At 27.3% G+C, this 20,652-nt stretch overlaps 1 protein-coding gene across 2 annotated transcripts in view; it reads left to right on the top strand.

Annotated features, from left to right (window-relative positions):
- Nucleotides 1–1,868: 1,868 nt before the first annotated feature.
- The window catches only part of LOC129960671 (Kv channel-interacting protein 4-like), a 336,370-nt gene continuing 317,586 nt past the window's right edge, over nt 1,869–20,652 (top strand). The window contains exon 1 of one of the 2 annotated variants that reach the window (XM_056074230.1): nt 1,869–1,924. In XM_056074230.1, the coding sequence (XP_055930205.1) occupies nt 1,903–1,924 (22 nt within the window). In that variant the 5' untranslated portion in view covers nt 1,869–1,902. Of the gene's footprint in view, nt 1,925–11,216; nt 11,353–20,652 lie in introns of those variants that run through there. The other variant, XM_056074227.1, reaches the window with a different exon arrangement.

Below are 20,652 nucleotides of genomic sequence, written 5' to 3'. Positions count from 1 at the left end.
TAAATGAATAAAATATTTTATGATTCCTTCAAATAGAAATGTTCCCAGGCAATTGAAAATGTATATTTAAATGAGGAAGATATAAAAGGTTTCTGTTGCATTTCATCTTTATTAATTTCCGAAGTGATTTATTTATGAGTGTTTCAAAAAGTGTTATGTTCTTTGGAATGAAGGAGATCGACGCTAATTGTTTTTTTTATCTATATTTTAAAGAATGAAGAATTAGATAACCATATTATATACGGTGGAAGTTAAACTAAATAGTCATCAGTATTTCACATTGCCAATATAAAGGAAGTTTTAGGAAATCTGTATTCTAAAATAAGACTTTAAACATAGATATAATGACATTTTATTGAAAGTGAGCCCAGACCAGTCTTTATTTATTTCAAGAGAAATTCATTCAATTATTATTTGAAGAAAAAAAGGTTCCGTAGCAAATGATTGACACAAATAATTCAAATTTATTAACAAAAAATATTTTTGGAATTTTAAGTATATACATTATTCTGGAGAGCATAGCTTATCTCATACTTCAACCAAAGTAATAAAAAGGTACTAGCCAGAGGAAGAGTAATTGCTTCCCTACGAGTTCTATACTGGGATATCAAGAATTCATTTTTCCCAGTTCATATAAGAAATATCTCATCTTAATTCTAACCAAATGAAATGCTACTTTTCATTTGTTTAAATCCTTAGCTTCAAATATGTATTTAGATACCAGCCTTCCGCTACTTTCTACAACATGTAAAAAAAGAAGAAAAAAAAACCCGCAATCAGTGTTATTTTGAAATTGAATTTATGTAAAATTTGGCATAAAGAAACCCTTGTTAAATTAAAAAAGCAATTTAACAGCAATTATTTACTTGTTCAAACCCTGTATTTTAAACAAATGTTTAATTATCTACATTATATAAAGAATAAAATTCGAACAAAATGCCGGGGTGAAAGTCTTTAATTCCCGTTTAATTATCTACATTATATAAAGAATAAAATTCGAACAAAATACCGGGGGGGAAATCTTTATTTCTCGTTTAATTGTTCAAATAAATTTTAGTTGTATATATTTAAATATTTAGTAATAAATGTCTTTTGAAATTGGCTAATGAATAGCTTCAAAAGCTATAACAAACCAACTTAACAACTATAGCAATGATAATATTTAGAATTATTATCCCTTCACTGTATACTGCATCAAATTTAATATATAATTTTTTTGATAATGAAAATAATTTTTTTTTTTTTTAGAGTAGAAGATATTTTTTTAGAATTTTTCCATGGAAATAATAGATCTCAGAAGAGAAAAAAATTTCAGAATAGAATTTAGAAAGAAAATTTGTTTGAATAGAAACTTTTTAAATTCCATTTAGATTTTTTATATGTTTTTCTGTTGTTATATGTGAACTTCCCATTACATTTTTTTTTTTTGATTTTGAAGTTTAAAAAATTGTTTATTGAAGGATTAATACGACCTTTTTCATGTTTATATCATATACAATTTTTAATTTCTATTTATAGTCATTCGGAGTACTTATTTGACCTTTATCAAGAACTGCAAAAAAAAAAAAAAAAATCAAGTAACGTCAAAAATTTATCAAGTAACTTTGTTTAAAATCTACGGCTTTCTGAAAAAATATGACTTGGCACAATGATAAAGACTTGAACTAGTGAGGCACCTTGTAGGACAGTCAAAAGTCCCTTCAGAAAGTTTTACCCCTCGACCCTTTAATCTTTTGAAAGCGAGTCCCCCATCGATCCCCACCTCACCTGTTGACATCAAATCTAGTGGCTCCCGCGCATCTCGATTCCGTGCGCACGCTCGAATCCAGGATTCCAGAACCCGCGTTTCCTTCATTCTGCCACGAACTGCCGCGGGAACTCAACCACCTCGTCACACGCGAAATGTTCGGCAGCAAAAAGAAAGGTAAGTAGGAAAGCATGTTTTTTCAAAGGGCGCGTTGGCAGCCGATGGGACACCACAAAATGCAAAATATAAGAAATTTGCAAAGTTTTCAAAAGGAAACTGAAAGGCAATTTGGGATAAATTTAATAACTTGGGAGAAATTAATTACTTAAAAAGAGACGAAAAGTTTTTTGGAAGTGAAGTAAGAACATTTTGACAAACAGAAGGTCTCTTATAAAGAGGGCGGGGGGATATTTTTTACTTATATCGATGGAATAAAGAGATCTTTATGATAAGAAACATAAAAAGCTGTAATATTTATTTATTTATTTATTGCAAAATTAAATCGAAACCGGAATCGGTAATTTCTGTTTGAAATGTACGAAATACAAATCATGCGTATAAAGAATATAAAGATTTTTTCAAATATGCAAATTAACCAACATATAGTATTATAACAGATTTTATGAAATATTAATGTTGCATTGATGAATTCAAAAAGTAAAAGAAGAAAACTGTTTGAAATTAGAATGCACTGGATATATATTTAATTTATGATTAATATACGCAGTAGTGTCTCTCAAAAATATTTTGAAACATGTTTTAATAAATTTTCCTGCAAAATATTTTTAATTATTATGGCTTTACAAAGCTCTGATAATGTATATTGTTAGGATTGTTGAATTTGATTAGAGAAATGAAGGAGTTTTATAAAATGGAATTGTCATCTCCAGGACTTTTTTTCTCTTTTAATATTCTTCGTTGATGTTATTATTTTTCTTTTTCGGTTTTATTTAATAAATTTTACGGTTTTTCAATTTCCTCATAAAAATTATTCTATTTTTATGATTCTAAAATTCTCCTCGCTTTCATGCCAAATATATAAAAAATTATTAAATTAAATCAAGTAATGTAAACATAACTCGAGAAGCATAAAGTTCTTATGAAACATGCAAAATATCGCAATCATAAAAAACTGCAGTAAAACTTCATAATTTGGTCATACAAGACTAACGCAATTTCAAAACTACTGCTCGAAAACTCGGCGGCATTATCAATATTGACAAAATTAAATTCTGCGAAAGGAATTTATAATTAATGATGTTAAAATATTTTTAACAAACCATTAATAATAAATTATTTTAATATTCGGATATTACTTTTTTGCTTAAAGTTATGCTTGAAAAAAAATCATTCTAATGATAAAATTTATGAACATTAAATTTGATAGTAATGAAATCCTTGAGATAATGAGTTTTTGGAACTCTTCTCTTACATGGTTTTCTTTTTTTTTGCCACATTCTTCCTCAAACAAAATGAGTTTTTCAAATGAAAACTTTTCACATCATATTTTACGAGCACTGAAAAATGTATGTGGTACTTTCTTTAATCTAATAGTGAAATTAACGTAAAAAATGAAAAGCTGAAGTAACTTTTTTACAGAAATAAGAGGGAATATATAAAATTCATTGATCATGAATAAAAAAGATTAATGAAACATTTATTAATATTTAGGAACTTTATTATTTACTAAAACATGTAAAATATATGGTTAATATTAATAGAACATTCTTGTCTAAAAAGATTCAATATTGTAAGCATTCCTTCATATTATGTTGAACTAAGTAAGCTCAAATTCCATGCAACAATTAAAAGCGGGTACAATCAGATTTTAATTTAACTCAATAAATAAACAAAGAAAATATTTGTTAATCACAAAAACGTTCCAACGCATAGGTGCAAGAATAGTTGATAGCAAATATGACAACTATGTAAAACGTTATAAGCAAAAGCTATGTTAAAAAACCATTAGATAAATAGCATGAAACTTTATAAAGTAATACCTTTAATCTAGAAATGTTTATACTAAATTAAATTGATATATATATATAAGGCATGATAATGATAGATAGTTATTATTATTTATCTCTTAAAAGAAAAACTATTTTGTCGTTTTACAGTTGTTTAGAACATACTGGATTTATCTGACAAATAAATCTTCACATTTTTCCTAAAACCGAAAAAAAATCTGCTTTCTTGTATTATTTACTTGTAAATTTAATGACAAATAATCCAGACAAGCAGTTTTCGATAAATATTAATTTTCATAGGAATTGGATATCTGTTATTAAATACATGTCGTAGAAACAGAATAATTTTATTTTTTCCAGTTTGTTTTAAAAGTTTCATTATCTAATATTACATGATTCCCATTCAATTTATTCGCAAATGACAATTAGACAAAACCAATCATTTCAGTCAAAATTTGAGCTCCCTAGAGTGAAATTAAAAAATGAAGCACAGATTTTCTTTTCTTCATCGAAAACTATTTCATTATGAGTTCAATACTAACAAGGAATAAAACATTAAATTTTACAAGTATGTTTTGCTGTCTACCAAACGCCTTGCATATAAGAAACGGATATTCAGTGGCGTGTATTACTATCCACTGGCTGAAATTTCCGTTCCCTCTTTTTACTTTTAAAACATTATATTAAAAATTTCTCTTGAATAATAAAGCAAAAGTTATGCTAAAACTTTTGTTATGAAATAGAATTTTTCATAAGAATGAGTTGTGTGCTGAATAATACTATAAGTATCATTTTTATAATTAAGAATGATAAGCTTAAGAAGTTTCTTTCCACCCAGACATTATACTATCTGTACGACTTATCTTGATAAAAACTTATTAATACGACTTATCTGGATGACATCTTATTAATATTTATTAATTTATTATAAAATGTGCAGAAATTGAATATACCTTGTCTTTTGAAGTGTTTCTGCTTGAAAAAAATATTAATAGCTAAAAATATGTTAATGATGTATATGTATGAGATTTATTATGTAGTCTCAAACTGCATTATATTATATATATATATATTCTGATGATTTTTAATATATTATATATATATATATGTATATATTCTGATAATTTTTAATATATTATATATATATATGTATATATTCTGATAATTTTTAATATATTATATATATATATGTATATATTCTGATAATTTTTAATATACTATATATATATATATACACACACATTCCGATGAAGTGTTTGAACAAGTTCTTTCAATTAAAACTTCCTTCTATGAAACTGAAAGGATTCAAATATAATTGGTGGCTAATAATTTATTCTATTAAAAGTCTAAAAAAGATATGTTGGAATATTGAGGAAAAACAACAATACTGGAATTACATTCGCTATTTGCTACTGCAACCGATGTTTGATGAACGATGTGTCTGTAAGATGTAGGACAATCATTATATTTTTACTTAGAATTTAGTTCTGGAATGGGTTTTGAACAGATTATCATGATACATTTTAAACTTTGTTGTTTCTAAATATTTCTATTATAAAAAAATAGTAATTCCTTTCATCTGAAAAGTTATAATTAATTTGCTACTGCAACCGATGGTTGATGAACGATGTATTTGTAAAATGTTGGACGATCATTATATTTTTATTTAGAATTTAGTTCTGGAATGGGTTTTGAACAGATTCTCATGATACTTTTGAAATTTTGTTATTTTTTAATATTTATATTATAAAAATTAATTATTCCTTTCATTTGAAAAGGAATAATTAATTCTTATAATATTATAATAGCTTTGTTTACTTATTCAATAATATTATAATAGATTTATTTACTGATTCAATCTAATTTTTGAACGAATTTAACCGAACTGAATCACTTGAGATTCCTCAAACGGCACTTGGATCAGTTTCGAAACTAAATAATATCAAATTCAGAGTTAATAGTAACTGCCGCAGAGATTAAGACAAAAACTCTAAACCATTGATTCCTACTTCATTTTTTACTATCTGTAATTTCAGACTCTTTATAATTAAAATAAATCGCATCTTGATATCAAATAAGGGGTAGTTTTAATATGCAATATATAGACAAATTGTTGAGGCACTAAAAATGAAATTAAAAGAGGTAGTTTGTGAAAGAAATAAAAATAAATTTTAGCAGATATGAGAGACATTTGTTAAATTCAGAATTTTGATAAGAAACATTTGAAAGAAAACTACTTGAAAGAAATGAAATAACACTTTCTCTTAATTTTACATGACAATTTTCTTCAAATAAAATTTAAGATATATTTTCTTCTGATAATTTAAATTATTTCACTTTTTGATCACTCTTTGATGATTTTCATCATCCGTTTAAACAATTTTTCTTGTGATCTTTTATTGCTAAATATTGGGTTTATACAATTATTAATATTAATATAGCTGCACAAAAATATTGAATCTCTAAATATCATTAGTTGCATGACAAAAATTATTGAATCTCTAAATATCATTAGTTGCATGACAAAAATTATTGAATCTCTAAATATCATTAGTTGCATGACAAAAATTATTGAATCTCTAAATATCATTAGTTGCATGACAAAAATTATTGATAGACGATTTTTATTACTATATATACGAAATATTGATATTTTTCGTCTGATTTAATAAATTTATGTAGATTTAAAAATACATGAGAATTAATAAAACTAAATTTCTTGAAGAAACCTATAATAAATGTATACATAGTTCTAAAACGTTGAAGTAGAAAAGTTATACTATGCATTAAAATTTCAGAAATTACCTAAAACTTTAAAATATTTCACGGACTAAAATTAATAATTCTGCTACAAAACCAGTGCCGCTTTGCTGAGGAGGAAGCGATATGGAACGCGTGGTAAGAGTATAATATTAGGGTGAATTATTTTTTATATCTTCAATGAAGATTTGTTTCGAAATAATTTATTTATAATTCGAACATTAGCTGCTCCTCTTTTATCACAAATGTGCAACATGGGTCTCTCAGAAGTCAGTATATTAAACCATTTATTCCGTGCATGAAACAATTACTTTTCAAAAAATTAAGTAAAGGGAATGAAGAGAGAAATAAAACAAAATATAATTAAAAAAAGTGAATAAAAGCTATGCAAAACTAGAATTAAATATATTTATCTACACACAGTATGTGCATATATATGTTACCACCGATATTGAAAAATGTTAACTCCTACCAAATTAGTCTGTGAAAGACCGAAAAATTGCTTATATTTTTATATCGTAAAACCATCGCTAGTGGAAGGCACAGATCAGTTCTGGTAAAAGACAAAGTAAATAAAAAACATGCACCCTGAGAGGTGAAATAACAGGTTTTTTTACTGTAAATAAGATTGTATAACGTTTATCAAATCATTTTGTAAAAGTTTTATTATTATTTTCTTTTCTCATTTAAAATATATTGCTCGTTTTAGGTTCAATATTTTATTTACATGCGGTATTACTTACGATTTCTCCTACTTTTTCTTTTAATAACAAACTATGATTTTGTTTACTGTTTTGTCTTAACATAACAAAAACGTTTTTATTCAGCATTCAATATTAGTACACCCTGAATGTTGACATTTAATAAGCGACTATAACAGCGTTGACATTAACCGGAGAAAAATCAGCATTCATTAGAAATCTGTGTCTCAATAACATATGTATATAATATACGAAATTACACCAAGAATTGAAAAAAAATTTCATTTTTAAAATAAATATTTTACAAAATAAAAAAAAAAACATTAGCAAGAAAAAAAATGCTTATTAATGGAAAAAACCCCGAAAATAATGATAAAAAATTAATAGAATAAAATTATGTTTCATAGGTGGCGATATTTCCTCATGGGTTTAATTGAAAATTTTTTGTTTTCAGTTAATAGTGTAAAACTCGATTTTCTGCTTAACATTTCAATAATTTTTTTTTATAATTTTTAATAATTTTATATATACAATTTCAAAGATATTTGAGCATTTTCATTGTTATTCATATAGCTATAATCTTTAAAAATTATGTATTTTCAAATCCTTTATTCCTTTCATCCTTGTCATTCTTTCTTGTTTAAGAAAATGTCTGTTCAATATTTATATTGTGTTTAATAATAAAATAATTATATCTTCTTCAGTCTCTTAAGCAAAACCCACCGTAAGATTTTTTTGAAAACGATGTGATTTACTTAACACCTGAAAACACTCGTTTAAAATGTAGGGCTTCAAAATTGCCTCTCGTTTTACATCATAAATTAGATCTATAAATATTACTATAAAAGTTTTGTCTCTCATTTGCATAAAACTTAACTTACTAATCAAGTAAAAATGTAATCAATGTGATCAAGTTTCTATAATATTCTTATTTTCTTAGTAAAAGTGCTTTACTTACAGCAGTGTGCATGTTATTTCTTCCGTCCATTTCTAAATAAATTATTTAATGAAATATAATTTATTTTTGATATTAATCTTAATATTTGTCTGAATCTTTTCATTTTTTATGCTTTCTAAGAATGCTGAATATTTATTTTTTGACCATAATATGCACATTATAGATTCTTAATCTTTCCATATTCATCTTTTATTATTATTCATTTTATGAAAGAAATGTATTTTAAGAACACTTATTTGTAATTTTAAATAATGTTAAGAGTGAATTAGAAGGATTTTTGGCAGGAGTTTGATATATGCATATCTCGATGTAAATTGCCCTGCGTAAATTGCTTTATACATTTTCACTACATTGTGCATTGCAGTAATATAATTTTTCTATTATACGTAGAGTAAAATAATTCAATGATATTATTAAATAATTATTAATATTAATAAACTTTTTGGATAGTTTAAATACTTATTTTGGTCAATTTTTATGTCTGTTTTTTGAGCATTTAGTGAATTCATGTTATCATACCAAAACCACTTTCCATTTTAATGTATTATTTTGAACTATTATGTAAAAAATAAGCTTTTTCAAAAAGTGATGGTCTATATTTCGAATAAAAATGTTCATGTACTTTTACTCGGTCTGAAATATTTCATGTATATATATATATGTTAATTTTCTGTGTGTATATTGAATAAACTAACCATAATAAACACTAAACTTTTTTAACGTTTATCAAATTAGACGATTTATTGTGAGAGATGTATGTAAACACATGCTGCTAAATCTCTCTTAAATCTTAATTAAAACACTTTCTTTTATCCTTTGTATAAACTAATGTGAGAAATGAATTTAACGTACGAAACTGGGCTTATTTCAGACTCAAAAAATAAATTCCGCTTCGTAAACTTTCAACACATTCCGTCTACTTCCCATTTGTCCAGGAAACTTAATCTTATGCATACGACTGGAGATTTTAAGTCATAAACTACTTAATTCTGTTTACTCTTTGCTTTGACTGCGTGCAAAGATTCGTGAATCCTGGACCATTTAAGATTGAAGACCACAGTTTGAGCGAATAATTATTCACTTATTCTAAGATAACGGAGAAAGGAAGTCAATGAATATTCCCACCCTTAATTATATATTCAAGCGAGAACTATAGATGTTCTGACCACGTGTCCTTTAAACAATTCTTCGATTATTTACTTCAAGTTAATAGCTAAGCATACACCAAATATAGAAGATTCGTTGTCTTGGTCTTCTGTTATGTTGAATGCGAAATTACTTGAGGAGCATTGAGCAATAATTAAATGCTCGCATATCTCCTTAAACTCCAATTATTGTGTTTTGGTCAAATCAAACAATCCTTAACTATTTAAGTGCTTTTCGATATTGAATGTTTGAAGAGCGGTAGAATTTCAACACAATGTAGTACAACGAATTACTCTATTTTTTTTTTTTACTACCTTGCAGTAATTAAATTTGATTCCCTTCTTCAACGATAATTGATTTTTGGAATGAAAGTTTTAATTAGATATCCTTACAAAAAATAAGAAGCATTTATTTGAGTGAATCCATAACGGCCTGTTTTTTTAAATAATTATTCGGTTGCTTGTTTTTGTGGCTAAATATAGAGAAAATACAAAAAGATTCGTTGTATTAGGTTTCCGTGATATTGATTGAGAAATTGAAAGTAATTATTATATGTTCGTATTCTCTCTTTAAATTCCAATCAATGTGTTTTTATCAAGTATCTAGAATCCTTAGTTATTTAATTATTTTCAATATTAGATGTGTGGTGACGCTTTATAAGCCAGATAACAGCTACGAGACATGAGAAGTTTCTTTTGTCTTGTGGTCATGTTACTCGGCTATGAACCATAAGGTTGCGAGTTCGATCCTCGCCTATCGCTAATAGCAACAGATGCATAAGAATCAATTACCACAATTTATTTCAATGCAGTGCACTGTTTTGAATTCTCTCTTGGATAACTGATTTATAAAAGGAAACCTTTTAATAATAGTTCCATACATAAAATAAATACGGCTTCGAAAAATGTGTTTACTCGATAAAATACATTAAAGTCAGCAGATTTTTTTTTTTTAATTTAAATTAGTATAATTTTGGCTTTTAAAAATTTATAACGATTCAGGCCTGTTTAAATACTGTCTAACCATTCTTCATATTAAAAAAATAACAAGTAAAAAGAATTTTTTTAAGACTGGATTAGCATTAAAAATAAATCACTTACGTTTTTATAAGATATTCCTTGGTTCAATTATTCCATTAACGATAGTTTCAAAATTTTCTTTCGTCTCGTTTTTAATATTACTTTCAACTTCAAGGTAAAAACAATTTCACATTCTAATTGTTGTTTAATAATTCAAAATTAGCTGCACGTAATTTTAAGGTTTTTTAATAGCTCATAAAAACTCTTTGATTCAAAATTCTTTTTTTGCATTATAGTCATTATATGCATTAACAATAGTCTTTTCGTACTAAATTATGAAACCATTTTTTTACGAGATTTTAGGCTATTATTTTAAAACCTGATGCAGAACTATTTTTTTATTTGTAATTTAATTAGCAAATCAGCAATAAAATTAAGATAATTTTAAATTAAAGTGAATAATTCCCAATTTGTTTTTGCGCCGAAGATATTATGCCTTCAAGTTATTTCAGTTCTTCAATTACAGTTTTGTGACTTAAGCTTTATTCACACATAAAAAAAATTCTCTAGAATGTTTTTGGTATATGAAGGAAGAATGTGAACGTAAATAAATGAAATAAAAATAGGCGTTTCAAACTCTGAAAAGTATACTGTATCAAAACATGTAAAAAAAAATAAAAAAAAGAGAGATCCAAGTACGTGTTCTCAATAAGAAAAAGACATGTGTTGATACAAATGCTTTGTGTTAGTGACTTTTTTTGGTTTGACATTTGGTTTGAAAATTGTTGTTCACTGAATAGGAATTACCAACAGGTGTGTACAAAAGGAGACATGGATATTGTACATTGTTTCATATTTCACTCAAAGAAAGAAAATATGAAAAGAAAATCAAAATAGTGATATACTAGGACAAACAGTTATACATTGAATATGTCTCTTCCTTTTCTTTTTTTCCTTTGAAAAACACCACACTATAAGACTATGTCAGAACCAGCCATCCCCAAGGAAATCATTTTGACTGGATTGATACTTTTAAAGAAGAAAAATAGCAATGGCAGGTACTAGGTTTTTGTCTTTTATGTTGACTGTTCATTTTTGACTTAATTGAAGTTACTCTAGTGAATGAAAATAATTTAGTTTTCAAATACCTTCAAATTGATTATTTTCCCAAAAAAAATTGATTCATTAATTTGATAAATTAATTCAGAGCATAATTTAATTAATTCAAATGGGCCAGAAAAAGAACTTTTATTTTTATTTTCTAGTATTAGAATATTTTCTTTATGAACAACATCTCCTGTATTACATTTTTTTTCTGAATAAAATGAGTATCCTAACTGGTTTTATTTTTGTCGTGAAAATATATTGTTACCCTTATCGTGGAAAGATTGCTTTTTTGAAGAAAAGCAAAAAAAAAAAAAAATGTATATAGGTAGCTTATTTTATATTATATATATATATTTTTTATATTTCATATTTTTATATTTTATATATTTTTTATATATTTTTATTTTATAGTGGTAGTATATTTTTATAAAGTTGTATGTATGGTATACTATACAAAATGAACTTAAGGGTTAAAGCCAAATTAAGGGCTTTAAAAGTAACAACTTCTCTAGCAACTTTAAAATAATTATTTTGATTAATAGGAGAATTACAAGGTAAAGTACCAAACAACTATTTTGCCGAAAAATATTTAGTTACTGAGTGAGGGGGTAAATTATATTTATCAATAACCTATTCTAATAGTTTTTTGTATGGAATTTTAGATGAAGAGGAATTCTATTTTAACCTCATGATTAAAAATTAATTAATATATTAAACTTTATTCTGAGTTCGGGAATTGTGAACTGAAATTAAGAGGTATTTCACATTATAATGTCTTGACAATGTTTTGAATCGCGTAGACATAAATTTAGCATTTCTATCAGTCAATAATTTTTCAGAAACTTGAAATTGGATTAGTTGTATTAAAACAATGTATAAGTATTGAAATTTTCATTTTTTGATGTAAAATCTCACACCCTGCCTTGTTATATAGTCGATTACAATATTTTTTTTTCCAATTAAAGTATTTGAAACTTTTTACAATTCATTCATAAGGTTTACTTATAGGGAGCAATTTCTGTAACAAACTAATTTTTTTCTTTTCTTTTCTTGATAAGTCAGTATATAGCAGCATGCTTTACAAATTCAGTAATATCAGAAGTAATAAAAATTCAATACTATAAAGGATTAATTAATTATTTTTTGAACATCAAGATGATAAATTTGTTCACGGACGTGATTTGATAATTTAAGTTAAAATGAAAATGGGATAGATATTTTATGTACATTCTTCTTTGTAATATTACATCTTGGGCTTCATGGCTTTTATTAAATAAATTATCGTTCTTTCATTGAATTTATATTTGATTAATGTCAAATAAATTAACTAAATGTGGATGGTGTTGAGAAATCAGATTCGTAGGTAACATATCTGGTTCTATATTAGTAGAACCTTATTTTTTATCTTTAACTTCCGAGCCAAACTGGCTGAACTTTAGTGGACCGCAAAATAACATTGTTTTTAATTTCTGTGTCCGTATGACCACCATGAATGACAAATTTTTGGCTATGAAGGTATATTAAAATTTGTCTAAAGCATCAAGTACGGCAAGGCGTTCCAATTCAAATATTGCATAATATTTCCATAATCTCGTAAAGTTCTGAATTGATAGACTGTTAGGTGTAAAACTTCAGAAGATGTTTCTGAAGTTTTACAGAAAATTTCACAGGACAGATGTACAGAAGTTTTACAAGTTCCAGGTAAAAGCATCACAACACCAATGCCAAAGACCGGAAAGAAACAGTGAAATGGCTCTCTAAGGTTAAGTGTTCGAGACAGGATTTTCTCACAAAAAGCTGAGGCAATTAAAAGTTACAATATTGAGACCTGATGAGGCATAATATAAACCATAAACACTCATTTTGAAATTAAAACACTTTTAATGTTTTTAATTGAAGTAAACTAATCGGAAAATGCATGTTCCCATCATGGTAAGATTACGCTTCCAGCATTGAACAAATGGTCAGTGGAGTTTAAAAACTTTCTAACTGAAACTGACGAACAACACGTACAAAGCCCCCTAGCATATATATATATACTAGTGGGCAATAATATAAGAGAATGTGCATGTGTGTGTTGGCACCACTGCAGTGCAGAATGTTTAACTTAGAGCTATCGAATTTAACACACATTTTTGGAGATGAGAACGTGTTCCTTGGAGCAATTTTTTTTAAAAATTTTGTGTAAATTTTGTGCATTTCAAAGAACCATTAATGAGAGTTACAGATCATTATCGGCTTACTATCGAATGACGGCAGTACCTATAAATTTCTTTTCCAACACCAGCAATCCTTGTGACCGAATCTAAAGCGCATTAATTCTCTTACATCATTAAAAGAGTAAAAATTTATGGAAAAAGGAAAGAGCAGAGCGAAAGCGAGGATAAATATCTTTTTCAGTGTAGAGTTGACATTGCATTAGTAGGATGATTTCTTCGTAACAAATTACAAGCTTTCGTGCGTAGTTATGTGTTGTTGCTAGGGGAATGTTGTTAAAAGTTTTAGATAAATAGGATAAAAATAGCGACATAAAATTAAAAAAAAGCATTATATTTAGAAAATTATAAAGAAATGGTTGGTAAGAGATTCATACAGAAAATTGTATTATTAATTGGAACCAATTAAAACTGGCTTACTAATGCATTTTTGTGATTCAGTTGAATCTTGCTAATTGGGTAGATGCTCTGTAATAATATTTATTACATAATATTACTCTGTTAAGCAATCCTTTACTTACATAATAATTCTTATATAATTTAATCTCATTTACAATTATGTTCCCAAAATCCTAATATTCAGATTTCATATAGTTACCTAATGGTTAAATAATATTCAATTCCCAAAAATAATTTATGCAGGGAACTCAGTTTAAGAAAAAATGCCTTATGAGTGTAAAACGAATCCTTCATAGCTTAATAAATCTTTAACCACTAAATACAATTTGAAATAATAATCAATGTATTAAATATTTTATTTATTAATAAATCGAATAATGTAAATATAAATTTTGCTGCTTTTATCCCTTAAAGCATTCCATTATTTTAAAGCAATAAAATATTTTCTAAATTTTTAGAGCAAAGATATTTTGGGAATGAAAAAATGTATGCTGAACAAAATAGGATTAAGGAGCTACATTTCGAAACTAAATCCCTGTTTTATGTGTTTTACAAAGCCTAGATTTAAAGGGGTTTAGGAGGACTTTTTATATATCCTTGCGTCCTTTATAGCGCTCGATTTCTTAAGATGTCCACAGGGATATAACTGAACGTGTTCATATGCTTTTAAATCGATTTGACTTTTCATTTAAAAGGAAAATAAAATCGAAGCATTGAAAGCCTTGAAAACGGTTTATATTAAGAGTCTTGACACCGCAAATCCTTGAAAAAAGTTTAATACTCAGATAACTTCTAGAATTGGGAAAAGCGCTTAATGCATCTTAAGTGCACAAATGCACCGAGGTGGATAAAAAATTATAGATACTCCTCTTATTGTAATTCTAGTTTCAGTTGAATTGCAGTAAACAAGTTTGTACTTCATTTTAAAAGATTTACTGTGCTTTTGAGTAATGTAAGGACTTTAAAGCTGTCTGAGTTTTATGGTTTCATAACGAAAAGGAATCTTTGAGATGATATAAATATGTTAAAGAATGCAACACCACACACATTTAAAAAAAATTAATATGGAGTATCTTTTACACAACGAAAAACATTTTAAACCTTGGAAACATACTATTGTTGAATGTATCGAGTCAGACAAAAAATAATGAATACTGTGCACTATTATTATTTTATTAGTGTTGTTGCGTTATTTATGAACATTTTAGCATTATATTAAAAAAGGGGTTTTGGACTGCGAATAAAGGTAAAAATTTTGAACTTCTCTAAATTGGGTAGTATTGTAACTTGAAGGAATTTCGGAGTTAATATAATTTTTTCTTGGAAATGATCAAGAAAATCTTTTTCCTATTCTTTAAAGTATCGTTATTACTTTATATCTTATCATAATTTAATGGGATCTCAAGTACAACAAAGATATGCTTTCTCTCAAATATGTAAAGTCTTCTGACTGGAATTTTCAATTCATTCCATGAATAAATGATTTAATAATGGGAAGTTAAGTCTTCATTTACGAGAAAGATGTGCCTAAACTGTATACACATTTGAATAACTATTGCATAAGCAATTAATAATATATATCAGAGTAACAAATTCAGCATTTGGGATTATTCTCTTATAGCGGATGCTCTCAGCTCGTTTATTGTTTCTATTTTTGAATCACGGTCATCAAATTCTATGTATTATCATAAAAACCAATCCGTCAGTTCGAGAACTGATGCGAATTCTAATACTCCGTTCACTATAATTCCAACAGGATAATTCCTTTCATCGCTACAATAATGAGGAGGTGCCCCATTTTGCTGGAAGTATTATTTTGTATTCTCAAACATGTCTTGAATGTTGTCAAAAGTATTCTCCATTCGTAACGTATTACTTCTAAAAAAAGGATGATCCTTTTAATTCTTACGCTGACTAACTTCCGTACTCAGTTAACCTACTGTACCCTAGTTAACTACCCAGTTAAAATCTGATAAATTCACATGGTGTTCCACTTTCAAATGGGGATTATCAGTCACCAAGTATTTGTCATTTTGACTATTTATTGACTCGTTTTTCATTAAAACGCAAAACGTAAATGATGAAGTTACAATTATTCTAATAACTCTTTTTTTTAAAGAAAACTATAATAGTTTTAAATTTTTCAGGCTGTTACAGTGCCTATCATTAGAAAGTTTGTTTCTTATAAATTTAATATCAAAAACTATTCATTAGAAGATAGTTAGAAGCATTAGATTGTCTCAGCTTGGATATATTACTTTCAAAATTTATTTGGCTAGTCTTATCTGTCTCCTTCCACAAGAAAACAAAGATTTCAAAAATTTCACCTGAATAGGCCGATTTTGGATAAACATATTCCCTGTAAAATTTAGTTTCTTATTATTTTCACTACCAAATTATAATAATATCTAGACGCATTAACTGGCTTTCGCCTCAAATGTTTCTCCCCCCCCCCGCCAAATACAAAATTTCCGTGAGTGAAATTATTGGCAATGTTCCGTGATGTTAACAAATATAACATACACTACTTAATAATTTAAAGAATAGCGATAGACTGTTTTAGTTTTATTCAGTGCTGACAATTTTCTGTGACAAAAATTATCTCCGCCTTAGAGTATTTTTAATTCATTTAAACACTACAGACTATTTTCACGCCATTTTTTCTTTGACTCTTTTGTAGTTTTCTTAAGTTTTTGAAAACATTCCAGAAATTTCTCAATTCTTTATTTGAAGTCGGATTTTTACTTTCTTGTATACAAAGTACATAAAAAGAAAGCGTTGTAATTGTCAAAATAAATAAATAAATAAAACTCAAACTCGAGATTTTGATGAATCTCCATATTTCAGACTTTTCTGAGTCCTAAAAACTCATTTTTGGAATTATATCAATCTGTGATTGTAATAACTGAAAAAATGCTTTGAGCTAGACAGTTAAAATTTGGAATATAGTCTTTACTCTAAATTTGTGGATTTCTATCAAAATTTGAATAAAATCTACCCATTGGAACTCTGTCTGTCAGACTGTCCAAATTCAAATGTACGCGATAACTAGAAGCTAGATAAGTAAAATTTGGTGCGCAGTTTAAAAATATAAAATGCAGATCTGTATAAAATTTTCCACTAAATGTCTTAATTTTATTGTCTGTCAATCTGTACTATCGTACGCTGTAAACGGAATAATTCATAAATTCGCTGACTTAAATAAATGTAATTTGGTATGCAATCTTGCGACTACAGCCATAATTCTATGTCAAATTTTGGTTTCAATGAGTAAGAAATAAAGCATCCAAAATACATATCTGGCTTTCTGATACTTGAGTATTAACCGTATGTCAGCTATTAATCGTCGTTGATTGATGCTAGATTAACGCCAAACATCAATTTTTCATAACTATCGTTCTCCAGTCTCATGTATTTAATATATATATATATATATATATACAAAGACTAGCTTCCTTACTATACTGCTAGGCACATAAATTTCAAGTGTAGTACTGCAAAAATAAACTCGTGGTTAACAATTTTATTTGGGGGGGGAGCAGGATAACATCTTTATTAAAGAGTATGAGAGAAAGTTTCGCTCAGACCACACTCGCTCATTTTTTTCTAGAGATGATTTTATATATTGGGAAAAGAATCTACAGTTTTCAATGAGTGAAGCAAATATTCTTTAATCTTTGAAAGTGCATATAAAACGCATATACATGTATAGAAAGTTAACGTACAATAAATATGTAGATAAACAGATAGAGAGAGATCAAACGAGTGCAAGAGATATTGTTCATTAAAAATTCATTTTGGCTAAAAATGCAATTACAAATTTGTCGTCGAGTACCTTGATTTAATTTATATGCTAAAGAGTGAATTCAAAAGGAATAAAAAGAGAATTCTATTTGATAGAAATAATTTTAAGACATTATACTTGCCTTATCATTTTTTTCCCTTTTCACACACATTTCCTTATCAAAAGCAAAATTTTCATTTAGGTTCTCATAAAGCATTCTCCTCCTTTACCTCATAAAGAATTAACTATGAATTAGGATGCAAAGGGCTTTAGATAAATTGAAAATTAAATCATTGAACCGTTTATTTAGTTGTTTTCTGAAGACATGTGCATCTATCATAGCAACTATAAATATAATTTTTTGTTAAGAAATAATTTTCTTAAATTTTTAATGATATATCGCTTCACATACATTTTTAAACACTTTCATTTAATTCGGCTTGTTTCATGTTGGAAAGGATTGGTTTTTGAAATCTAATTTAATCTGATTTCCTAATGTGCTGAAGTTTTAAAATTCTACACGCCTGTGTATGATCGATGAAAACTAGTTTTTAATTGCTCAGTTATCATAGGGGATTCATTTAAAAAAATGAATCCCATCTACGTGGCACCACCTCTTGGAGAATTTAGGAAAAATGACTTCGGTAGTTTCGTATTATTTATAACAAAGAATTTTGACTTAAAAAAATAAAAGCTAGAAAATAATTAAAATAAAAATGCTTACTTTTAAATAAACTAATAAAAGCGTCTTTTGAAACCAAGTTTTTAAAATTTACTTTGACCTGCAGAAGCCTCTCTACTTACCTTTATATTTATACCCACGAGTTCATAAAAGTTAAAAAAAATAGCAAGCTATCTTAGTTTCTTTTCGGAAAACTCCTTCCCACAGAAAGAGCGATGACGACAGGCTTCTGTTATATTACATTTTCTACTCACAGCAAGACGTGCAACTTTTATACACGAGACATTTGAAATGCCCTGTTTGAGACGTGGATGTCTCAGTTAAGAGAGTTTTATTAGCCTTGAAACAGGATGCCATCCGGATAGTCTTTATAATGTCAACCATGATCCAAGTAAATTTTCCAAGAATTAAGCTCGAAATTAGATAACACTGGTTTTCTGATTTTTAATTTTTTTAAAAGGAATATAACAATTTTGTTACCTGTGATTTCCACAGGTATATATTTATTCAAGATTGCTTTGTGCAAGTTTGGTTCAACGGTAAAATAAGACATACAGTTTCGGTCGAGTACAACACCAACGAAACTGTGAATAACTGCCAGATTAAGTTCTGGTTTAGCCTTCTTTATAAAAACGCTTTAAAGTATTCGAACCCGATATTCTGGAAGCTCTATTTGAATTTCATAATAATCAATCTAAGCATAAATAATACCAAAAAGATACTATCTATTTCCTGTTGGGGTATTTAGAAAAAGAATCTCTCGAATTTCATTGCTTACATGAATGCCTTAGACATTTAAAATGAAAATTCACATGATAAGTTCGAAATGATAATCTTTTGTACTTTACTTTCTTTAACTCATAATCGTCTTTGCTTTAGGAAAAAATTTTAATGCTTTATAATAAAAGTCATTGCATAATATACTTTATAACAGAGAAATAATTAAGGAATTAATTGCAGTATTGTACAGTATAACCTAAAGATTAAAAGGGGATTTATTTCTTGCGCTGAAATTCCCCCAATCAGTTCATGTAGTATCTCAACTGACGAACGTAACAGTATCTATCATTATAAGTTGCCTTGCGCTTTGCGGTGACGTCATTTCTTTTTCCCTTCTGCTAAATGCTCGACTGATATTAGTGCTGTGCATCTGAGCATGCATCATATTAACATAAATTGCTTAAGCAGCATACTGCAAAATAATAAAGCTCTAATATTTTTTCTTTATATTACACATACATATTTTACTTTGGAGAGTTTTCACATCACTAACAAGCCCAACTTTACCTCCTCTATCAAATTTACAAATTTCGGATTTAAGAATTGTTTGTGCTTTTTACTGAACACGACACGACATATTTTGAAGGCATCTATCATCGTTATTTTCCCATTTCGAGACATTTTATGTCGTTAGCTTAACAATCCTAACAGATTTTTTCCCCTGAGGCTTCTTCATGTCAATTCCTCTAGCTCATTTTTTAAGAAAACTTTGCTCATAGAATAATACAGATGGAATGATAAGTTTTAAATTGATGAGACTTGAGTCGTTTTTCTCAGTAAGATCTGGGTAATTTCTATTTCTGATATTTTAAAACAAGATTATTTTTTTAAAGAAAAAGGAATTCCGGGGAAGTATTTAAATTCTCAGATTTAAGAATTTTTATTTGTATTTACGTTTCTTTTGTATTTTAAAGCTCAGAATAACTATGGAGAAATTATAATAACGTTACAAAACATTGTTATTTCAACTGAGAGATTAAATAGAAGCTTAATATTTTTTATAATATTTAGAGCTTACGGTATATATTTTTGCGCTGTTGTGTGGTTTACTGATAATTAATTAATTAATAATTATTTTTAAGAAATGTGCTTCATATAGTTTTGATTTTACAAGGAAAAATGAATTATGTTGTTGAAAATAGATATGCGAAAAACTTGATAAATTTTTGGAATTCCCCCCCCCCCAAAAAAAAACATGTTTTAAAAGAAAATGGTGTAATTTTTCTCATTTAAGCAAATAACATTTCTCAGAAAAACTCCTCTTTGATTGAATCTACAGGAAAACCCTTTAAATGTGAATACAAATATGCAAAGATTTTGATCATTTTTTAAACTTCCATTAAAAAAATGAAAAAAAATTAAAGTCGCTCAGTTAAAGTAATTTAA

Source organism: Argiope bruennichi, chromosome X2 (genome assembly GCF_947563725.1).
Source record: "Argiope bruennichi chromosome X2, qqArgBrue1.1, whole genome shotgun sequence".
Lineage (NCBI taxonomy): Eukaryota > Metazoa > Arthropoda > Arachnida > Araneae > Araneidae > Argiope > Argiope bruennichi.
The sequence above is the reverse complement of the archived record's forward strand: the minus strand, read 5'-3'. Positions and strand labels throughout refer to the sequence as shown.